The 17515-nt window shown below is 34.3% G+C and overlaps 2 protein-coding genes across 3 annotated transcripts; one reads left to right on the top strand and one right to left on the bottom strand.

The window, feature by feature from the left end:
• Positions 1 to 266: 266 nt before the first annotated feature.
• Positions 267 to 5032, top strand: LOC124437665 (anoctamin-10-like). Of its 2 annotated transcripts, none has more exons than XM_046987639.1 (13): positions 267 to 398; positions 1610 to 1784; positions 1902 to 2227; positions 2370 to 2486; positions 2564 to 2809; positions 3005 to 3337; positions 3456 to 3511; positions 3583 to 3657; positions 3745 to 3921; positions 4036 to 4227; positions 4338 to 4472; positions 4557 to 4667; positions 4746 to 5032. In XM_046987639.1, the coding sequence occupies exons 3-13, from the start codon at positions 1975 to 1977 to the stop codon at positions 4764 to 4766; spliced, it is 1716 nt and encodes a 571-aa protein (XP_046843595.1). In that variant the 5' UTR covers positions 267 to 398; positions 1610 to 1784; positions 1902 to 1974; the 3' UTR covers positions 4767 to 5032. The 2 variants fall into 2 exon arrangements, with proteins under 2 accessions (XP_046843595.1, XP_046843596.1); XM_046987640.1 differs by having other exon boundaries at positions 267 to 417.
• A 407-nt stretch (positions 5033 to 5439) lies between these two features.
• LOC124437664 (ankyrin repeat domain-containing protein 27-like) lies at positions 5440 to 17508 on the bottom strand. Its single transcript, XM_046987638.1, has 30 exons — positions 17168 to 17508; positions 16898 to 17077; positions 16728 to 16818; positions 16563 to 16634; positions 15915 to 16009; positions 15742 to 15801; positions 15602 to 15655; positions 15467 to 15532; positions 14800 to 14876; positions 13336 to 13381; positions 13187 to 13265; positions 12988 to 13075; positions 12666 to 12728; positions 12354 to 12441; positions 11908 to 12024; positions 11636 to 11834; positions 11352 to 11467; positions 11097 to 11189; positions 10646 to 10754; positions 10377 to 10471; positions 9504 to 9572; positions 9340 to 9408; positions 9195 to 9239; positions 8872 to 9012; positions 8322 to 8522; positions 7870 to 7989; positions 7640 to 7798; positions 6992 to 7365; positions 5935 to 6007; positions 5440 to 5852 (listed from the first exon to the last, which is right to left on the bottom strand). Exons 1-30 carry the CDS (start codon positions 17270 to 17272, stop codon positions 5715 to 5717), a joined length of 3282 nt encoding a protein of 1093 aa, XP_046843594.1. The 5' UTR covers positions 17273 to 17508; the 3' UTR covers positions 5440 to 5714.
• Positions 17509 to 17515: the final 7 nt, after the last annotated feature.

The following is a 17515-nucleotide window of genomic DNA, read 5'->3' as shown; positions in this document are numbered from 1 at the left end:
TGACACATATTAAAACTTTTATTGGGGTTTCCAGACCTTTCAGGTTTTTATTAATTTAATATGTGTAGGTCCGTAGGAGGTGGAAGTATGCTCTATAGATAGTTCTTATTCTGAATGTTTTTTTGGAGAAGATAGGTAGTGTCTTCGTCAAATCCTTAGAAGGTGATTGGACTTGTTTCTTTTTAATAGAAATACAATTTGGTCAGCGAATTATTTTACGGTTCGTTAAAGTTAGACACTGCATCACGTGACATTAATCAGTGTAATAATTATTCATACAGACCCAGTCAGTATGTTGTTGTTGACCCTATCCTATGCATTGGACTGCCACCATTGTCTCATAAGTCATAACATTTAAATACTACAAAGTAATACCACACAAAACGAAGATTTGAAAGGTTGGTGTACGCAACTTAGGTAATTCTAAAGAAGTTAAACACTGTCGTTTGTTATCATGTAGATACTTTCTACTAACCTAAGTGGTTTAATTTAAAATTATTCATGTTTTAATAGTGGCAATTTTCTACACAAAATTCTAATGCATATAGCAATAAAATACGGTTTTGCGTTAAACGGCTGCTAAAAGTCGTTTGCTTGTGTTAGATTCGTTGACGCTGACTAAAAACATAAACATTTACGGATTTCTTGTTTTAAGATATAAAAAAATGCTCGAACTTTCTTTGTATTATTTATCAATATCATCATAGCAAACTTTTGAAAACTAAATCTATTGAGCAATATTTAACGTCAAAATAGTTGCTGGGAAAATAAAATGCACCGAATGTTTTAACTAAAATTTTGAAATGAAGGCAAGAGGCTACAATTCTAAGATGAATCAAGCTGTGCAGAGCAAATAGCTTAAAAAATGTGATTAAATCTTATACCAACTCATGTTTCCAGACGGTAGATCTTATCAATAAAATAATTCCTTAAGAAAATGACACAGAGGAAAAGACGAAATCAATGGGAGGCTTAAGATAGAATATTATAAAAGCGATATATGATATTTTGTTGACATCCGTGTGACCTGTTTAAAATGAATAATTACATGAGCTTATTATTTATTTACTATTGTCAGCAATACAATTGCCGGTTGCACAAAGCCTAATAGCGTTATCCACTGGATAGCAAATTTTTCTGAACGTTCAAAAATCTCTTATAAGAGAAAAGTGTACGATTTGAACTGTGCAATCGCTGAAATAAAATATTGTTTCGACGATTACAAAATTTCTTTGTCGCGAGAAAAATATAAACACCTTTTTTACAATTTTGAAAATTTTCGCTATCCTATGGATAGCGCTGTCCAGGCTTCGTGCAACCGGACCCTGGTAGGTGGGCTCTGAGCTGTACTTAACAACTAAACATTCTCAAAATTCTACATTCCATTTTTTTGCTTGATTCCAGTTTCTTATTTTCGCCATCAACCGACGAAACTGCATATAATTTAGTAAAGCAATAATGTATAAACTTGTAAAAGGACACGAGAGAGGGGATCGTAAAATTTTCTTCGCTTTCTTCGTTCATCTCTCACTTTCCACCACTGCGCTCCTTCTTACAATTGAATTGGTCAATCTGATTTACTTTAATCAATATATTTGTGTGAATTTAGCTCATGGAAGTCAAACATCGTATAGCATCCAGTACGGCCGAGTCCACGCTCTCGAGTGATGAAAAAGTTGAAACTCGTGAAGTGGAAAATACGAGCCCGCTTGTTGTAGTCGCTTTTTCTGACAGTTGTCTTGATGAAACGAAACAATGGCTTCAAGATATGTTTTCATCACCAGGTACCGTTTGTAAAAGAAAATTCAAATCAGAAACCGCTTGTTCTTCACTCCTTTTTATTGAAGAAGCTGAGAGGCTTTAGAGGTAGAAACTTGACAGCTCAATGTTATTTTATTCAGCACCACAAGGAGCAGGACTACAAGTTAAAGTTGTGTTCGAAAAGATTCAAAGAAAACATTTCATATAACGGCGATGGCGGAACGTTTCATCGTTGGAGCGGAGGAATTGAAAATCAAGAAACGCGATAAGAACAACAAACTTCAAAATGTCACGAGAGAAAACTGGAAAGAATTACAGGAAACATGTGAAAACAGCAACTTGTGCTTGCTTAACTCTTCAGAGAAACAGCAAATCATAATGGCTGCTTTAAATAGCTTAAGATCACGTGATGATATGGCAATACCTGGTTGTCCTGATAAAAAACTACACAACGGACAGGCGATTAGTAAGTGTAACAATCTGTTCTATAAGATCAAGTTGTATTCCAGGAATTCGGGTGCAAAGCTGCTGACTGTCATGCGCAGATAAGATGTTTTCTATCCTTGTACAATTCCATTGAATGTAACGATGTTTTATTTCTTTTTAAGTTCCTTTGGTACTAGCGTACGGCTTAATCACCCAAATCGTTCCTTTGCACGAAAGAAGTGAACTAAGTAAATTGAAGAAGAAATGGTACACATCATTTCAATGGAAGCAACCTTTAGGTAAGACATTCCTAGTTGTGTGTAAAAAAAATGAGGAATTTTTCAATGAAATTGTCAACCTTTTGCAATCTTTATAGACGAAATTAAAAGTTATTTTGGCTCGACAATCGCGATATATTTTGCTTTCTTGGAGTATTACACGTTCGCACTAATACCGTTGGTTGTTCTAGTTTTTATTTTCTCATTCATTACTTTGGACGAGATCTGGTCCAACATCATCTTCGCTCTCATCAACGTATTGTGGGGAACACTGTTCCTGGAATTTTGGAAAAGAAATTGTGCCACTTTAACACACAGCTGGGGAACTCTCAAACTTAGTTTAGGTATGTTAGTAGATGAACGATTGTTGTGATCTCGTATTGTACAAACGATTGTTTCCTGTTTCATTAGCATTCAGTTACAAAACACTATGTAAATCTATTCCCTTATTTAAAAAAAACTCCTTGTCTTCAACATCCTTGTGATCGTGTTAAATCTTGTCTCTTAGTTAATTTATTCTTTCATTCTTTTCTCTGTAGCCGAAGAGACGGAAGAGGATCCAAGACCGTTATTCACAGGTGAAACGCGAAAAAATCCCATCACGGGCAAGAAGGAGATACATTATCCACCAAATCATCGCTATCTTAAGATCTGCTGTGTCTCCGTTCCTGTTGTCATGTTTTGTATCTACATTGCCCTCACGGTTATGTCCACGTATATACGAATACAGGAAAATTTGAATGAAACATACGAGAAGAAGAATGGAGTTACAGCAACATTTATGACAACAATGCCTAGTGTTGTTTATACTGTTGTCATACTTGTTCTCAACAACTTGTTTCTCAGGACTGCCACGAAACTAAATGATTGGGGTAACGCTATAATATAAATTAATCATCTCAAATCATTTCAGTAGTGGTCGGTAGATCTTTCAATAACTCTTCACCGATGTCCAATAAAAACGGTATCTTTGCATTTTTTTATTTTCAGAAAACCACAAACTGGAATCATCTTACCAGAACCATCTTGTTCTTAAAATAATTTCAGTGAGTTTTGTGCATTTTCACGTTGTAATTCAAGGTTACTTGTTTAAGTAATTTGAACATCCCGTTTTTAGTTCTACTTCATCAATAATTTCTATTCATTATTCTACATTGCATTCGTACTTGGCGATATGGACTTGCTAAGAAACGTAAGCAGATAAAAAAACAATTCAGTTTTCGGTTTTGCTTTGCATCATAATTCGTCGATGTTCGACCAATTTATTTTTTAACAACAGCATTTAGCAGCGCTGATGATTACCTCTCAATTGACTGGTCAAGTTACAGAACAACTGATGCCATTCATTTTATACAAATCTCGCTCAACGAAACTGGATATGGATAGCAAGACATTGGGATTGTTTGGCAAGAGTGATGACGATATTGAATATCAAATGAAACAAGAACCATACTGGGTTGGTAAATTTCAGACTCTTCGTACACATTGATAAGGATAATGGATGTGATGTTATGTAAGAACTTATATTTCGTTCTTCCTCTATATAACAGTTTCATAATTTCCCACGCAGGGTGTATTTTGGGATTACTTGGAATTATTTCTCCAGTTTGGTTTTGTCTTTCTCTTTTCCTCTGTTTATCCAATGGCTGCATTCTGGGCACTTTTCAACAATATTTGTGAGCTTCGCACGGATGCGTTTAAAATCAGCAAGATCTCACAGAGAATTTTCGTACAACCTTCCCAGGGAATTGGGTCGTGGCAGGCAAGGACAAAGCACAATCGATAGATCGATATTTACAGCATTATATTACATTAACGAGTTTACATGCCCAAAGATCAGTCGTTTTAAATGTAGTTTTTGCTAATTAATAGACGGCGTTTGAGATAATGGGCATACTAGCTGTTATAACAAATTGTGCCTTATTGGGAATGTCACCTACAGTACAAAAATGGTTCCCACCAGAATACACAACATTGCAAAAGATATTAGTGTTTGTGGCTTTTGAGGTAACTTAGCTATCTTTTTATCAACTTATATTATGATATTTTAACATCGGACCATACAATCACTTCGTTGTTTTTCCCTTCAAGCACGTGTTATTGGGCATAAAATTTTTGATCGCAGTTTTAATACCTGACGTACCCGGATGGATTAAGGAGGAATTTGCCAAAAAAGAGTACGAACGCAAACAAGCTTTAATTGTAAGAAACATTCAAATTTTCAACTTACCATTCGTTGACTTTATTATTGATGGATATATTGATGTTGTCATTTTCTAGAATATGAAAGGAGACAAGTAAATACGGTAATACTTTGGAAAATACAAGTAATGGGGCAGAGGAGGACGGCGAAACTTCCTTAGTACTGAAGTAGTTAATGTATGACTTGTAAATCATTTCACAGGAACGTTATTACAATACTTTTATTACTTTGGGACTTCTGGTTTTGGAACTGTTTATTTTCAAGTTGCATGTACCGAACACGGCTTCGTGCTCGTCTTTATCTTCATTTTTCCCGATGTATACAGTAAATTTTGTTAAAAAATGATAAACTTGATAAAGTCGAATTCATTCCTACCTTTAAGAATCATCTCAACGGTAGTTCACGCCATTATTATGAATTTTGCTTGGTATTTTAAAATTCATCCCATCTTTTTGAAAACTACACTTGAAATTGTTGATTTTTGCCGCCTTTTACCTTTTACTCGTTGTGACGTCAAAACATTTGAACGACTGAACTATTTAATTACTGGATTAACTAAAAACTTAAACCACATAAAACGTGAAAAACAGCTGTCAAGTCCTTTCCGATTTAACTATTTCCCTGCTTTTAATCGCCATAAAGTTCATCCTTGATATATACTGGTGCGACTGTAACCCAGGATGCATCAGAAAGAGCAAGCTAAGTCAGCTAACATTAGGACTGTAGAAACTTGTCGTAGGTATGTTGACATCAAAATTGTCTCGTATGGTGTTTCAGACATATCATCAAATTTAATGTTATATAAGGAAACGAGAGAACATAGTTGAAATCATTACAAATCACCTCTGACAGAACTATTTTTGTTATTGAATAACAAAATAGCAGACAGAGAAAATTTACAAGTAGATAGAATCCTCAGAAATGAATTGACAGAAAATTAATATAACATGATTGGTATTATTCTGAAACATTACCATCATTCATTTTGAGGTTTTCATACTTAATATATACACACTTTCAAGTGACTTAAAACAATTTTCATTCATTCATGTAGAGTCTATTTTATTTCCATTTTCAATAAAGTTTCTCGTTTCTTTTTTGAAAGATGATGTATTTTTTACCTGATCAAACTCTACTTCGGAAACTTTTGTAAGTCTTGTTGGATCAAAATGTTCAATAGAAAACTACAACGAGAATTGAAATTGACTTAGCAAACATAAAGTCCCCCTCCTTCAGGTGAATATGATAAAATAGTAAGTAAATTACCTGAAGTTTCAATAGTGGGCTAACTAGTGGCTTACTTCGATCCATTGTTTCGGTTCTCCTCAAACCAGCTTTCCTAAAGAAACAAAAACACGTACACACAAATGGAACATAACTTTGACCAATGTCAGCCCCCTACTACTTTTGACCGAAGTCAGCTCCCTACTACTAATGACCAATGTCAGCCCCCTACTACTTATGACCAATGTCAGCCCTCTACTACTAATGGCCAATGTCAGCCCCCTACTACAGTACCGACCTCGAGTAACATGACATGACTCGCGAGTATACAATGGCCATTGAGCGAGTGACTCGCGATGCAGTTGCGAGTCACTCTCGAGTGTGAGAAGTTTGCGAGTGAATAAAATAACTCGCTGTTTGCGAGTGAATCTAAATAATTCGCAAAAATTTCTTTCTCCAGTATTTGAAATTGACAAACATAATCTTAAGTGTAGTGACAAGTAAAATTCGTTCAACATTTTGAAGGCAACGGTTTTATATCTTTTTATGAAACATGGGAGCAAAACGACTATTCATTTGAAGCAATATCTAGGGACCTAATGACGTTAAAATCTTTTGAATTTTTTTACAATGTTAACCTCTACAACTAATGACGAAAGTCAGCCTCCTACTACTGATGACGAAAGTCAGCCCCCTACTACTAATGACTAATGCCAGCCCTTACTACTGATGACGAAAGTCAGCCCCCTACTACTTATGACCAATGCCAGCCCCTACTACTGATGACGAAAGTCAGCCCCCTACTACTTATGACCAATGCCAGCCCTACTACTGATGACGAAAGTCAGCCCCCTACTACTTATGACCAATGCCAGCCCCTACCACTGATGACGAAAGTCAGCCCCCTACTACTAATGACAATGCCACATGTAAAACCCTCTTTTAAACTTGGTCGATTTTAGAATTCTATATTATTCCTACACGCTTTGAAACATTTTAAAATTAGCCAAAAAAAGATATATCTTTTTAAAACTTAAAAGAAACAAGTTTTCATTCCTTGACAATCGTTCACTGATAATAACTAATTACATTGCCTTACCTGTCGAAGTATTTAATCCCATCCAAGACATGTTTTAGTCTCTCAATCGCTAACAATCTTGGACGAATATCGTCATCGTCACCATTTAAAATCTCTGGTAGTTTTCTTGGAAATGGTATACTAGACATAGATGATTCACTTTGTGTCGTAGACACAAATACCTCTGGTGAAGAAGAGTCAAAAAATGAGACTTGAGAACCATCAGTTGTGTCATCAGTGAGGTTCGCCGGTTCATCCAATGATGTTGACATAACATCAAAGTTTTCTACATTTCTTGGTTTCGTTGTTTGAGGCGAAACGAACTCCTTTTTATGATTTGTATTTTGCTTTTCTGCTATGGTTCCCTCGTTGAGAATTTTCACTATCTCGTCGTGCTTAAAGGCATAATTATAGTGACTTAACACAACATAATCAAAAAATAAAAAAAATGGCGTTGCAACTAATCTGACATTTTTCGAAACACCCTGCCATATTAAACATCGCGTATTCCTTTCCATAATATTTTGTGAAAAGCGATTCTGTGTTATAGCTACTTGACAACTAAGCTTTTTATGTTTTAATTATCAAGTAATCATGCAGTAATTCAAGTGACAATAAAATCATATATATTATTTGATCAATGTAGTATAAAAAAAGAAACATTTTTACCTTTGCCATGTGCAATGGTGTTAATCCATGTAAATTTCTGACTGTGAGAGGAGCTTTATTCTTAAGCAAGAGACGAACAAGTTGCACAGAACTCCATCTTGCTGCATCGTGAAGTGCGGTATTTCCTCGCTCGTTTACAATACTCAAAGTTGCTCCGTTCTGTTATATGAAAAATATTTATAAATTGATGAGATGAAAAATCATCTACAGAAAATGTCACCTCGTGTTACCTTTATAAGTATTTCTGCCGGTTCAATGTTGCCATTTTGACAGCAATAGTGTAATGGCGTGTTTCGTCTCGCATCTTGACAATCGACGTCAGCATGATGCTGGAGAAGCATTGTTACAATCTACCAGAAAAGTAGTCCATAATTAATTACACACCGAGTCCATTGATGTACAGTTGTTTGAAAAAAAGTTTTATCTTAAAACAAACTATTGAAGCGATACTCAAAGGAATACATTAGGTCAGTAGTGCACAATTAACCAGTTTTCAGCTTCACCGTATCGTGCCGGAAGTTATCATTGCGGAGAATCGGAGAACCAAAATACTCGCTACGACAACGTGCAAGTAAAGTGTAGGTGTAGCATGCTTTGAATATAACCACTTTAGTACTTGTATACTCTATTACGATAGAGAATGTTGTGAGCTACGAAATAAAATGTCGACATAGTTGTTTACCTTGGGATGGTTGTACTGACAAGCCAAATGTAATGGCATACATTTCCTCTTATAATCGGTCAGGCTAACCATGGCGCCATTCTTTAGAAGGACACTAGCGATGTGTTCATAGCCATACAATGAGGCATAATGAAGAGCCGTCTTTCCATCTACACCCTGACTGTTGATATCAACTTTACGGTAAGGTGAAGGGGTGAAATCCTGCCATAGAACATATATATATATATGTATAAACATGATATAATATACATAACAGATTATTGAGTGGACTTATTATTGAACAATGACATGGCAGCACATATGAATAAGCAAACATACATAAAAAAACACCTTGATTTTTCTTTATAAAATCAACGTATGTAAAAAATACTGACAAAAAGTGAGATTTATACAAGTATACGTAATATTTGTTATTAACAGTTGTACAAACACAGCCCTAAGTATATTCACATGCAGTTATGGAGATTAAACATAATATGATATTATTCAATCTAAATAGACATTTTTCTAACAAATTAATAATGTAAATATCAAAAAACATATCGCATACTTGATGATATTTTCGACATTTCTCGCATTGACAAAGGGGATGACAGAGATTGGGTGTAAAATCTTTGGGCGACAATGATGAACTTTCATCACTTTCCTCCTCCAGGTCCCAATCGTCTTCTAGACCGAGTTTATGGTACACCTTTAGAAAAATTCAACTATTCGTTTAAGAAATACAAAGTTTGAGAAAAACTATAGTGAGTATTTCAAGATAAAATCTTCAACAAATGAACATAAGTTATTGAGATAAAACTATGTAGTTGAGAGTAAGATCACACACAAAGTATGTAAGATCTACGACTTAACAAATATTTGGCTTCTTACCATTCTTATGTCTCCCTCTATAACAGTTTTCAAAAATCCTTCCACCTGTATATCAGGAAAGAAATGAGAATATACATATAATATGCTGATATAAACACCAACGGTCCTGCGAACTACACAAGTAAAAACGAAAAACTCCACTCACCTGACGCTGGTTGGCCTCGATTCTTTTGTATTTTTCATTATCTGACGACGTGCTATACGCACGGACTCTCTGAAAACAATTCAGTTGTATTAACAACAACACATGCATTTCCTTGAAGTTATTGCTATAAATTAATTTCATTAGTCTTTAACTAAATTTCTTACTGATGGAATAACGGATTCTTCTATAATAATGTACTGCGTCGACCCTTCCGTACCCAGCAATCTCTTTATCTAAAATATGAATAGCAAAGGATAGTGACGAACATTCTATTGATTTAACATATCATCGCATTTATAGTAAGATATGGTGATGAACATTCTCATTTTCCATGATTGAAAATATAGATAGCTATTTTTGTAAGGGACAATGATGAGGACTCTTTTGATATAAATGACTAAGCAAAGCTAAAGTACTGTAAGTATAAGTAAGGTAGTGTAAGTATAGCTAAGTATGGCTAAGGTGTCCTACGTATGGCTAAGGTGTCCGACGTATGGCTAAGGTGTCCGACGTGTGGCTAAGGTGTCCTACGTATGGCTAAGGTGTCCGACGTATGGCTAAGGTGTCCTACGTATGGCTAAGGTGTCCTACGTATGGCTAAGGTGTCCTACGTATGGCTAAGGTGTCCTACGTATGGCTAAGGTGTCCTACGTATGGCTAAGGTGTCCGACGTATGGCTAAGGTGTCCGACGTATGGCTAAGGTGTCCTACGTATGGCTAAGGTGTCCTACGTATGGCTAAGTTGTCCTACGTATGGCTAAGGTGTCCTACGTATGGCTTAGGTGTCCTACGTATGGCTAAGGTGTCCTACGTATGGCTTAGGTGTCCTATGTATGGCTAAGTTTGGCTAAGGTGTCCTATGTATGGTTAAGTATGGCTAAGTATGGCTAAGGTTTCCTACGTATGTTAAATATGGTTAAGATTGCGTAGGGAAGGTATTACGTGTGTTCGTTTATGACAACATATCGATACACTTGAGGAAGGGTCAGATAAAGTAACTACCAGTAGAACTGCTAGTGTCTGCTGACCATTCTTACCTGAGTATTGTTGGCACAATTCATTGGTGTTTCATTCTTTTTGTTCACAACATCAGTAAATGCTCCGTTATCCAACAACAGCTTGACAATATTTTCTGTAAAATAATTAAATTGTACAAAAACAGCTAGTGAAATGGTATATGCTAGTAAATTTAAAAGATTTTTCATGTTGCCATTGTAAAAACATAATGTTACAAATTTCAAATCAAACACTTTTACAGAAACATGACGAGCTGAATGAGAAATGCATCAAAGAACTAAAGACTTACCAAAGCCCCATCTTGCTGCCAGATGGAGAGGTGTGTCGCCATGTTTGTTGATGGCGTTGAGGTCAAGATCATTATTGTGAAGATCAAAGAAAACAAGTGCTTTAGCACACTACATCATGAGAGGAAAAATCATCTATCATATAATGATTATAATGATTAACAGGAGTGAAAACGAACAGAAATAAAGCTACACTAACATGTTTTATTGCATGTGCGCTTTGAGGTCAGAACTGCAAAAAATTTATGTCCAGGAACAATGTGTGATACGAAGAATTTTATGATATGTGATTGACACGATTATCATGTGGTCATTTTTTGTTTCACGTTTTCATTTTTCCACATAAATGAAAACACTTCTTGTGTCTTGCGATTTGAAGTTAAAATTGAGAATTTATTTTTCAAAGTAAACAAGATTGATAACGACAATCCTTAAATAATCAGAAACGCAAACCTCTTCATGTCCATTTGAACAACAAAGATGAATGGAGGCATTCCCATCATTGTCTTGAGCCAAGATATCGGCACAATAATGCAACAACAACATCTTAAAGAAAAACAGACTTTTCCTTTCATTTCTTGGACGTTAGAAAAACGTGTTTATGAAATGGAAGCATGGTAAGATTGGTCGCAAAGAAAGGAACAACATAGTGGACGAAAACATTACGTATAGCGAGAGGTTTGGGGAAATCATTATCTATGAACTTACTGTAGCTTGTTGATGTCCACGTTGACAAGCCAAATGAAGTGGAGTACTTCCATGATAATCTGTTGTGTTGACAACGGAACCTTTCTGTACCAAAAGATGGATCGTGCTTGTATGACCTGAGGATCAAATATCTTAGTACATTATAAAACTATAAGTCTATGATCTCTGATCAAAAATGTATCCAACAGTATTTTGTTCATGGCAATTTCTCACAAACTCCTCTAACATTACCTACATGATATACTTTGTTTAAGGTAATCATTGAGTTTCTGCAAAATACAAACCGTAATCTGCTGCTATATGTAGAGCGGTTCTTCCAAGATCATCACGTGAAAAGACCGTGACAGCCTCGGGATCGTTACGATGTCGATCTAATACACTTTCACATTGATCACAAGAACATAGCGGATGACAAAGTTTCACGAGTGTTGAACTCTTGTTTAAGATTCTCTTCACTTCAGAATCATGACAGTTCATCACATGCTGTAAAAACAACACAGTATACAGCTACAAGTAGAGATGTAAAGCTTCAAAAATCTAAAGCGGATTACTTTACTTGAAAAAATAATTCTAATGGCGAAGGTCCACGTGATGGTATGTCATATTTCTCTTCCATAGAATTTCGCCTCGACAACATATCTTGGAAACTAGAAGCTGTTGATTCCAAGAATTTCTAAAAAACAACAAACATTTCATGGTTGACACGTACACAAACAAAAACAAGAATTGATATTACACGACAAAAATGACGTCACACACGTTGACATTACACGACAAAAATGACGTCACACACGTCGATATTACACGACAAAAATGACGTCACACACGTTGACATTACACCAAGTCGACATTACACCAAGTCAACATTACACCAAGTCAACATTACACCAAGTCAACATTACACCAAGTCAACATTACACCAAGTCAACATTACACCAAGTCAACATTACACCAAGTCAACATTACACCAAGTCAACATTACTACTACAGTGTATTTCATACAGGTTTTAAAGAAACATCCAGTCGAGTGTCGTGACGATACGACTTCCTAATGTACTCCACAGCTGCTTCAAATGAAGACATGTAAAATCTAAAAAAATCAATTCTCCGCATGAACTTGCTTGAAAACAAATTTGTTCCGCCAAACACAGAAATGTTTTATGCAAAACCAGCGTTTATCGACGTTAAATAAACAGAACATTTTGTTTTTACAAGTTGTTTCATTATTGTAGTGTAGCAGGCAAACGCTCATATTAAGAAACAAAAAACATCTACAATCTACATTATCTAGAATTCCTTTCATGGTCAAGTTACCTGAATTCATCATATGTTCTGTTGGAGAATCGAAAGTTGTGTAAAAAAGTAAGGTTTGCCATCCTAAAATGAAGAGATGTTTTTTCAAAAGGTAAGCTGACACAAACTACAAAATACAAGTAGGGGAGAGGGGAGGGCTAATATTTGTACATGCATGTTCTATTGTATTAGTTTTTATTGAAATCAATTGTGATTAAAGTTTACAACATATGAATGTACAAATTAATGTATATAGCCCTCCCCCCCCAATAATTGATCTTTCTTTGACAATGTTTTTTCGATAGCATGACAATGACAACAAATGCATGGAATCTATTCTTACCAATTTGGTAAATCTGATTTAATGACGAGACACTCCAACACAGGTAGAAGATCATCAGCTGTCACAGTAAAAACTCTACTGGAAAATCCTGAGATATATACAAAAAATATAATAAATTTAACTACAACATAAAATAATTTTAAGTACATTTAAAATCATCATAGCATTCAATACAAAGATTGAAATATTGATGGTAGACCTTGATCCTTTTCCTTCGTCATTGTCACACCAACAATAGTCTTTTTAAGACAATTAAATTTTTCCAAAGGTGTAGTATACTACATAAACAATACCAATAATTATTGTCAATTTGAAACATAATGGTGGTAAAATAAGATTCCAACTTACAGTATTTAAACTGGATAAAGTTCTTCTTGCAGCTGGAATATTATTCCTGGAAGAAATCAATCAAGATTCTCATTTAATGTAGCTTAAAAAAACCCTTTTAAATTTCCCTACATCTAATATGCAAAAAAGATTACAGAAAAGTTGTTAACATCATAAATTATTGCATGGACATGACACAATCTTTGGTCGTTAACATTATCAATTATCGCATGGACATGACACAATCTTTGGTCGTTAACATTATCAATTATTGCATGGACATGACACAATCTTTGGTCGTTAACATTATCAATTATTACAAGGACATGACACAATCTTTGGTCGTTAACATCATCAATTATTACAAGGACATGACACAATCTTTGGTCAAACTTTACAACTGAACTCAAGTGACTACAAAGATTAGATATACAAATAAAACTACTAAGTATGTTTTCTCTCAATGATGAGTAAAGACAGAAAACTGCTTTGCTAAAAAATATGTGAAACCGGGAATCTCTCTGAGATCTGCAGTTAATTTTACCTAAAGTGACAAGTACCATAAAACATGCAAAGTAAAATTGTAATTATTTTAACTACACAGTGTGCATATGTTGTCTATTGTAGTGATCACAACATAGTGTTCATATGTGTACCTTAATGAAGGTTTTATTCCCATATCGTAGTGATCACAACATAGTGTTCATATGTGTACCTTAATGAAGGTTTTATTCCCATATCGTAGTGATCACAACATAGTGTTCATATGTGTACCTTAATGAAGGTTTTATTCCCATATCGTAGTGATCACAACATAGTGTTCATATGTGTACCTTAATGAAGGTTTTATTCCCATATCGTAGTGATCACAACATAGTGTTCATATGTGTACCTTAATGAAGGTTTTATTCCCATATTGTAGTGATCACAACATAGTGTTCCTATGTGTACCTTAATGAAGGTTTTATTCCCATATTGTAGTGATCACAACATAGTGTTCCTATGTGTACCTTAATGAAGGTTTTATTCCCATATTGTAGTGATCACAACATAGTGTTCATATGTGTACCTTAATGAAGGTTTTATTCCCATATTGCAGTGATCACAACATAGTGTTCCTATGTGTACCTTAATGAAGGTTTTATTCCCATATTGTAGTGATCACAACATAGTGTTCCTATGTGTACCTTAATGAAGGTTTTATTCCCATATTGTAGTGATCACAACATAGTGTTCCTATGTGTACCTTAATGAAGGTTTTATTCCCATATTGTAGTGATCACAACATAGTGTTTCTATGTGTACCTTAATGAAGGTTTTATTCCCATATTGTAGTGATCACAACATAGTGTTCATATGTGTACCTTAATGAAGGTTTTATTCCCATGTTGTAGTGATCACAACAACATAATGTTCATATGTGTACCTTAATGAAGGTTTTATTCCCATATTGTAGGGATCACAACATAGTGTTCATATGTGTACCTTAATGAAGGTTTGATTCCTAAGTCCTTGAGTTGAATATCTGCAAGATTTCTTACAACCTTGTTGAATGCAGCATCCTAAACATTAAATGATAGGGTTTTATATTTATGCTATGACTAGTTATGTTTTTATATATAATATATGTATATAAAAAATGAAAGTTTCTCCGGATTGTTTTTAAAAATTATTATATTGAGCTTTCGACTCGTTGCTTTGAGCCTTCATCAGAATGAGGAAATCATTATTTACATTTGCTTTTAGCTCATTCTGATGAAGGCTTGAAGCAACCAGTCGAAAGCTCAATAAAATAATTTTTTAAAACAATCCAGAGAAAATTTCATTTTTTATGTATTAAATGCCTGGATTACCAATTTTCAAACTTATAATATATATATAATATATGTATAATATATGTATAATATATGTAAAATATATGTATAATATATGTATAATATATGTATAATATATGTGTAATATATGTATAATATATGCATAATATATGTATAATATATGTATAATATATGTATAATATATGTATAATATATGTAAAATATATGTATAATATATGTGTAATATATGTATAATATATGCATAATATATAATACATATATATATATGTATAATATATGTATAATATATGTATAATATATGTAAGTAGTTTCACTACCTTCTGTGAAGAAAGAGAACATAGAGCTGGAAAAAGTTTGCCATGCAAATTGTGCATAACATATGTCTGAAAATTAAATATAATATTAGTTCCCAGGCTTTTCATCGATTGAAAATATTTCCATTAACAACTCACTTCTAATGCCAACTTGGTTGTCTCTAAAAAATTTCCACTTTTTGCTGTTTTTCTCTGCATAAGAGAACAAAAAAATAAATGATAGCTTAAGATACCTTCATCACAATCACCAAATGCATAGAAAATGTATGTTATGTTACCAAACGAGACTCTTTCATCAACATGGGAAAGAGTCGATTTAAAAGAGAAATCACACTTGACTGAAACAAAAAACAACAATTTTAAAGCTTTATATTTACTTCTTCAAAATAAACAAGTATCACATGACAACTATTACATTGACTGAAGGCAGTCTAATTGCTTCGTTACCTACCATTAACGACCCCAAATGAGAAAATTCAACAATCCAAGTTTGAAGAAAGGAGTCAAGAAAATGATCTATTTCTCGTCTTGATGTATATGGCCCACCTAAACATTTAAATGTAAGCGAAGACATGAGAATAACAGTCTTCATCAAATAAACACAACATTCAGACTGCAAACAGCAATAGGCACCTTAAAACTTGGGATAAGTAAGTTTCATATGAGCTAGATCTTACTAAAAATTGATAGGATCCTAGGACAATTTGCGGGATCTTGATTGCATTTCTCCCAGGTAAGTACAAACAAAAACCTGACCACAGTAGATGCTCAGTTTGATTGGTTAATATTAACTTTCTTATGATAACTTCCTCCCATATAAACATTTTGATTGGCTAAATTACTTCATAGTTTTTTCTCTTCACTTGGCTTTCACTTTTTTAAATTTATCCTACTTTTGTATGGTTATTTTAAATATCATTACTTGATGTCGCTCTTTGTTTCATTTATTTATCATAATTTCACTATAATTTTGGATCAGAAACAACAGCAAAGACCACACTGTAAAGTTTGTTAACTCTACACGCAAGATCTGAAGTGCACAATACAGTCTTTGCAGTCTGTGGCAAAGGCATAAAAGTTAAATTAAACATGTTTGTACCATGAGGTGGCCAAAGAAACTCAATGCAATCATGAATTGATTCCAATGGTCCAAGAGTATTTGTGGTAAAACCTACACCAGAAACAAAATAGTGATATGCCAAGGTCTGCATTGATAGTTACACAAAATATAAAACAAATTATTTTCAATGGTATTATTCCATACTGTTTCCTCCTTCCAGTGGCCGTTCAATACATAAAATACTGAAGCTTTCTTTGTTAGCATTAAAAAATGTTTCTTCAAATAGGATTTCAACCTGAAAACATAAATTAAAAGAAAAAAAATGGTTTATGATGTATTTAAGCAAAAAAGATTACATGTGTGTATTGATGGACCTGTCTAACATCATGAAAACCAGACGATGTCCGCAAAAGATGTCCATCCACTATCACCTCTCGATTATTTAATGTTTGAAAAGTTTTCTCACTTCCTGGTATTGGAGTAAGAATGTGATTTTCAATATCAACAAGGTTAGGCACTTGGCGAGCCAAGGAGCCATAACGCGGAACACATATCTGTAAAATACAGCTTTATATTAGATAGTGTGATAGCCTGACAACCTAGGGTAGATTTTCTTAATTTAATTATATCAAAAAACACTTCACCGTCAAACGCTTTGAAGATGCATCATCATATATTTGCGAAAACTTTCCCTTTAAAGATTTAAAAAAAGGATTTTCAAGGACATTTTCGTCGTAACCCGCTGCCATAAAGAAGAGAAAGATCCTGTACACACTACACAACCATAACCATTCACATGTCACGAGATACTTGACAAAAACCACACCAACAGCTTAAGTTAATTGTTCTGTTAAACTGCACACATCGATAAAAGGTGTCATGCTGAAGTAATTTCAGGGATGAAAGAAACTCCCAATAGTTTAAAACTACGTTTTTTGAATTGAACGAAGTGAACATGACATTGTTTAAGACTTCGTGTTTTGAATGTGATA

The sequence above is a fragment of the Xenia sp. Carnegie-2017 genome, unplaced genomic scaffold (assembly GCF_021976095.1).
Source record: "Xenia sp. Carnegie-2017 unplaced genomic scaffold, XeniaSp_v1 HiC_scaffold_16, whole genome shotgun sequence".
Taxonomy (NCBI): Eukaryota; Metazoa; Cnidaria; class Anthozoa; order Malacalcyonacea; family Xeniidae; genus Xenia; species Xenia sp. Carnegie-2017.
The sequence above is the reverse complement of the archived record's forward strand: the minus strand, read 5'-3'. Positions and strand labels throughout refer to the sequence as shown.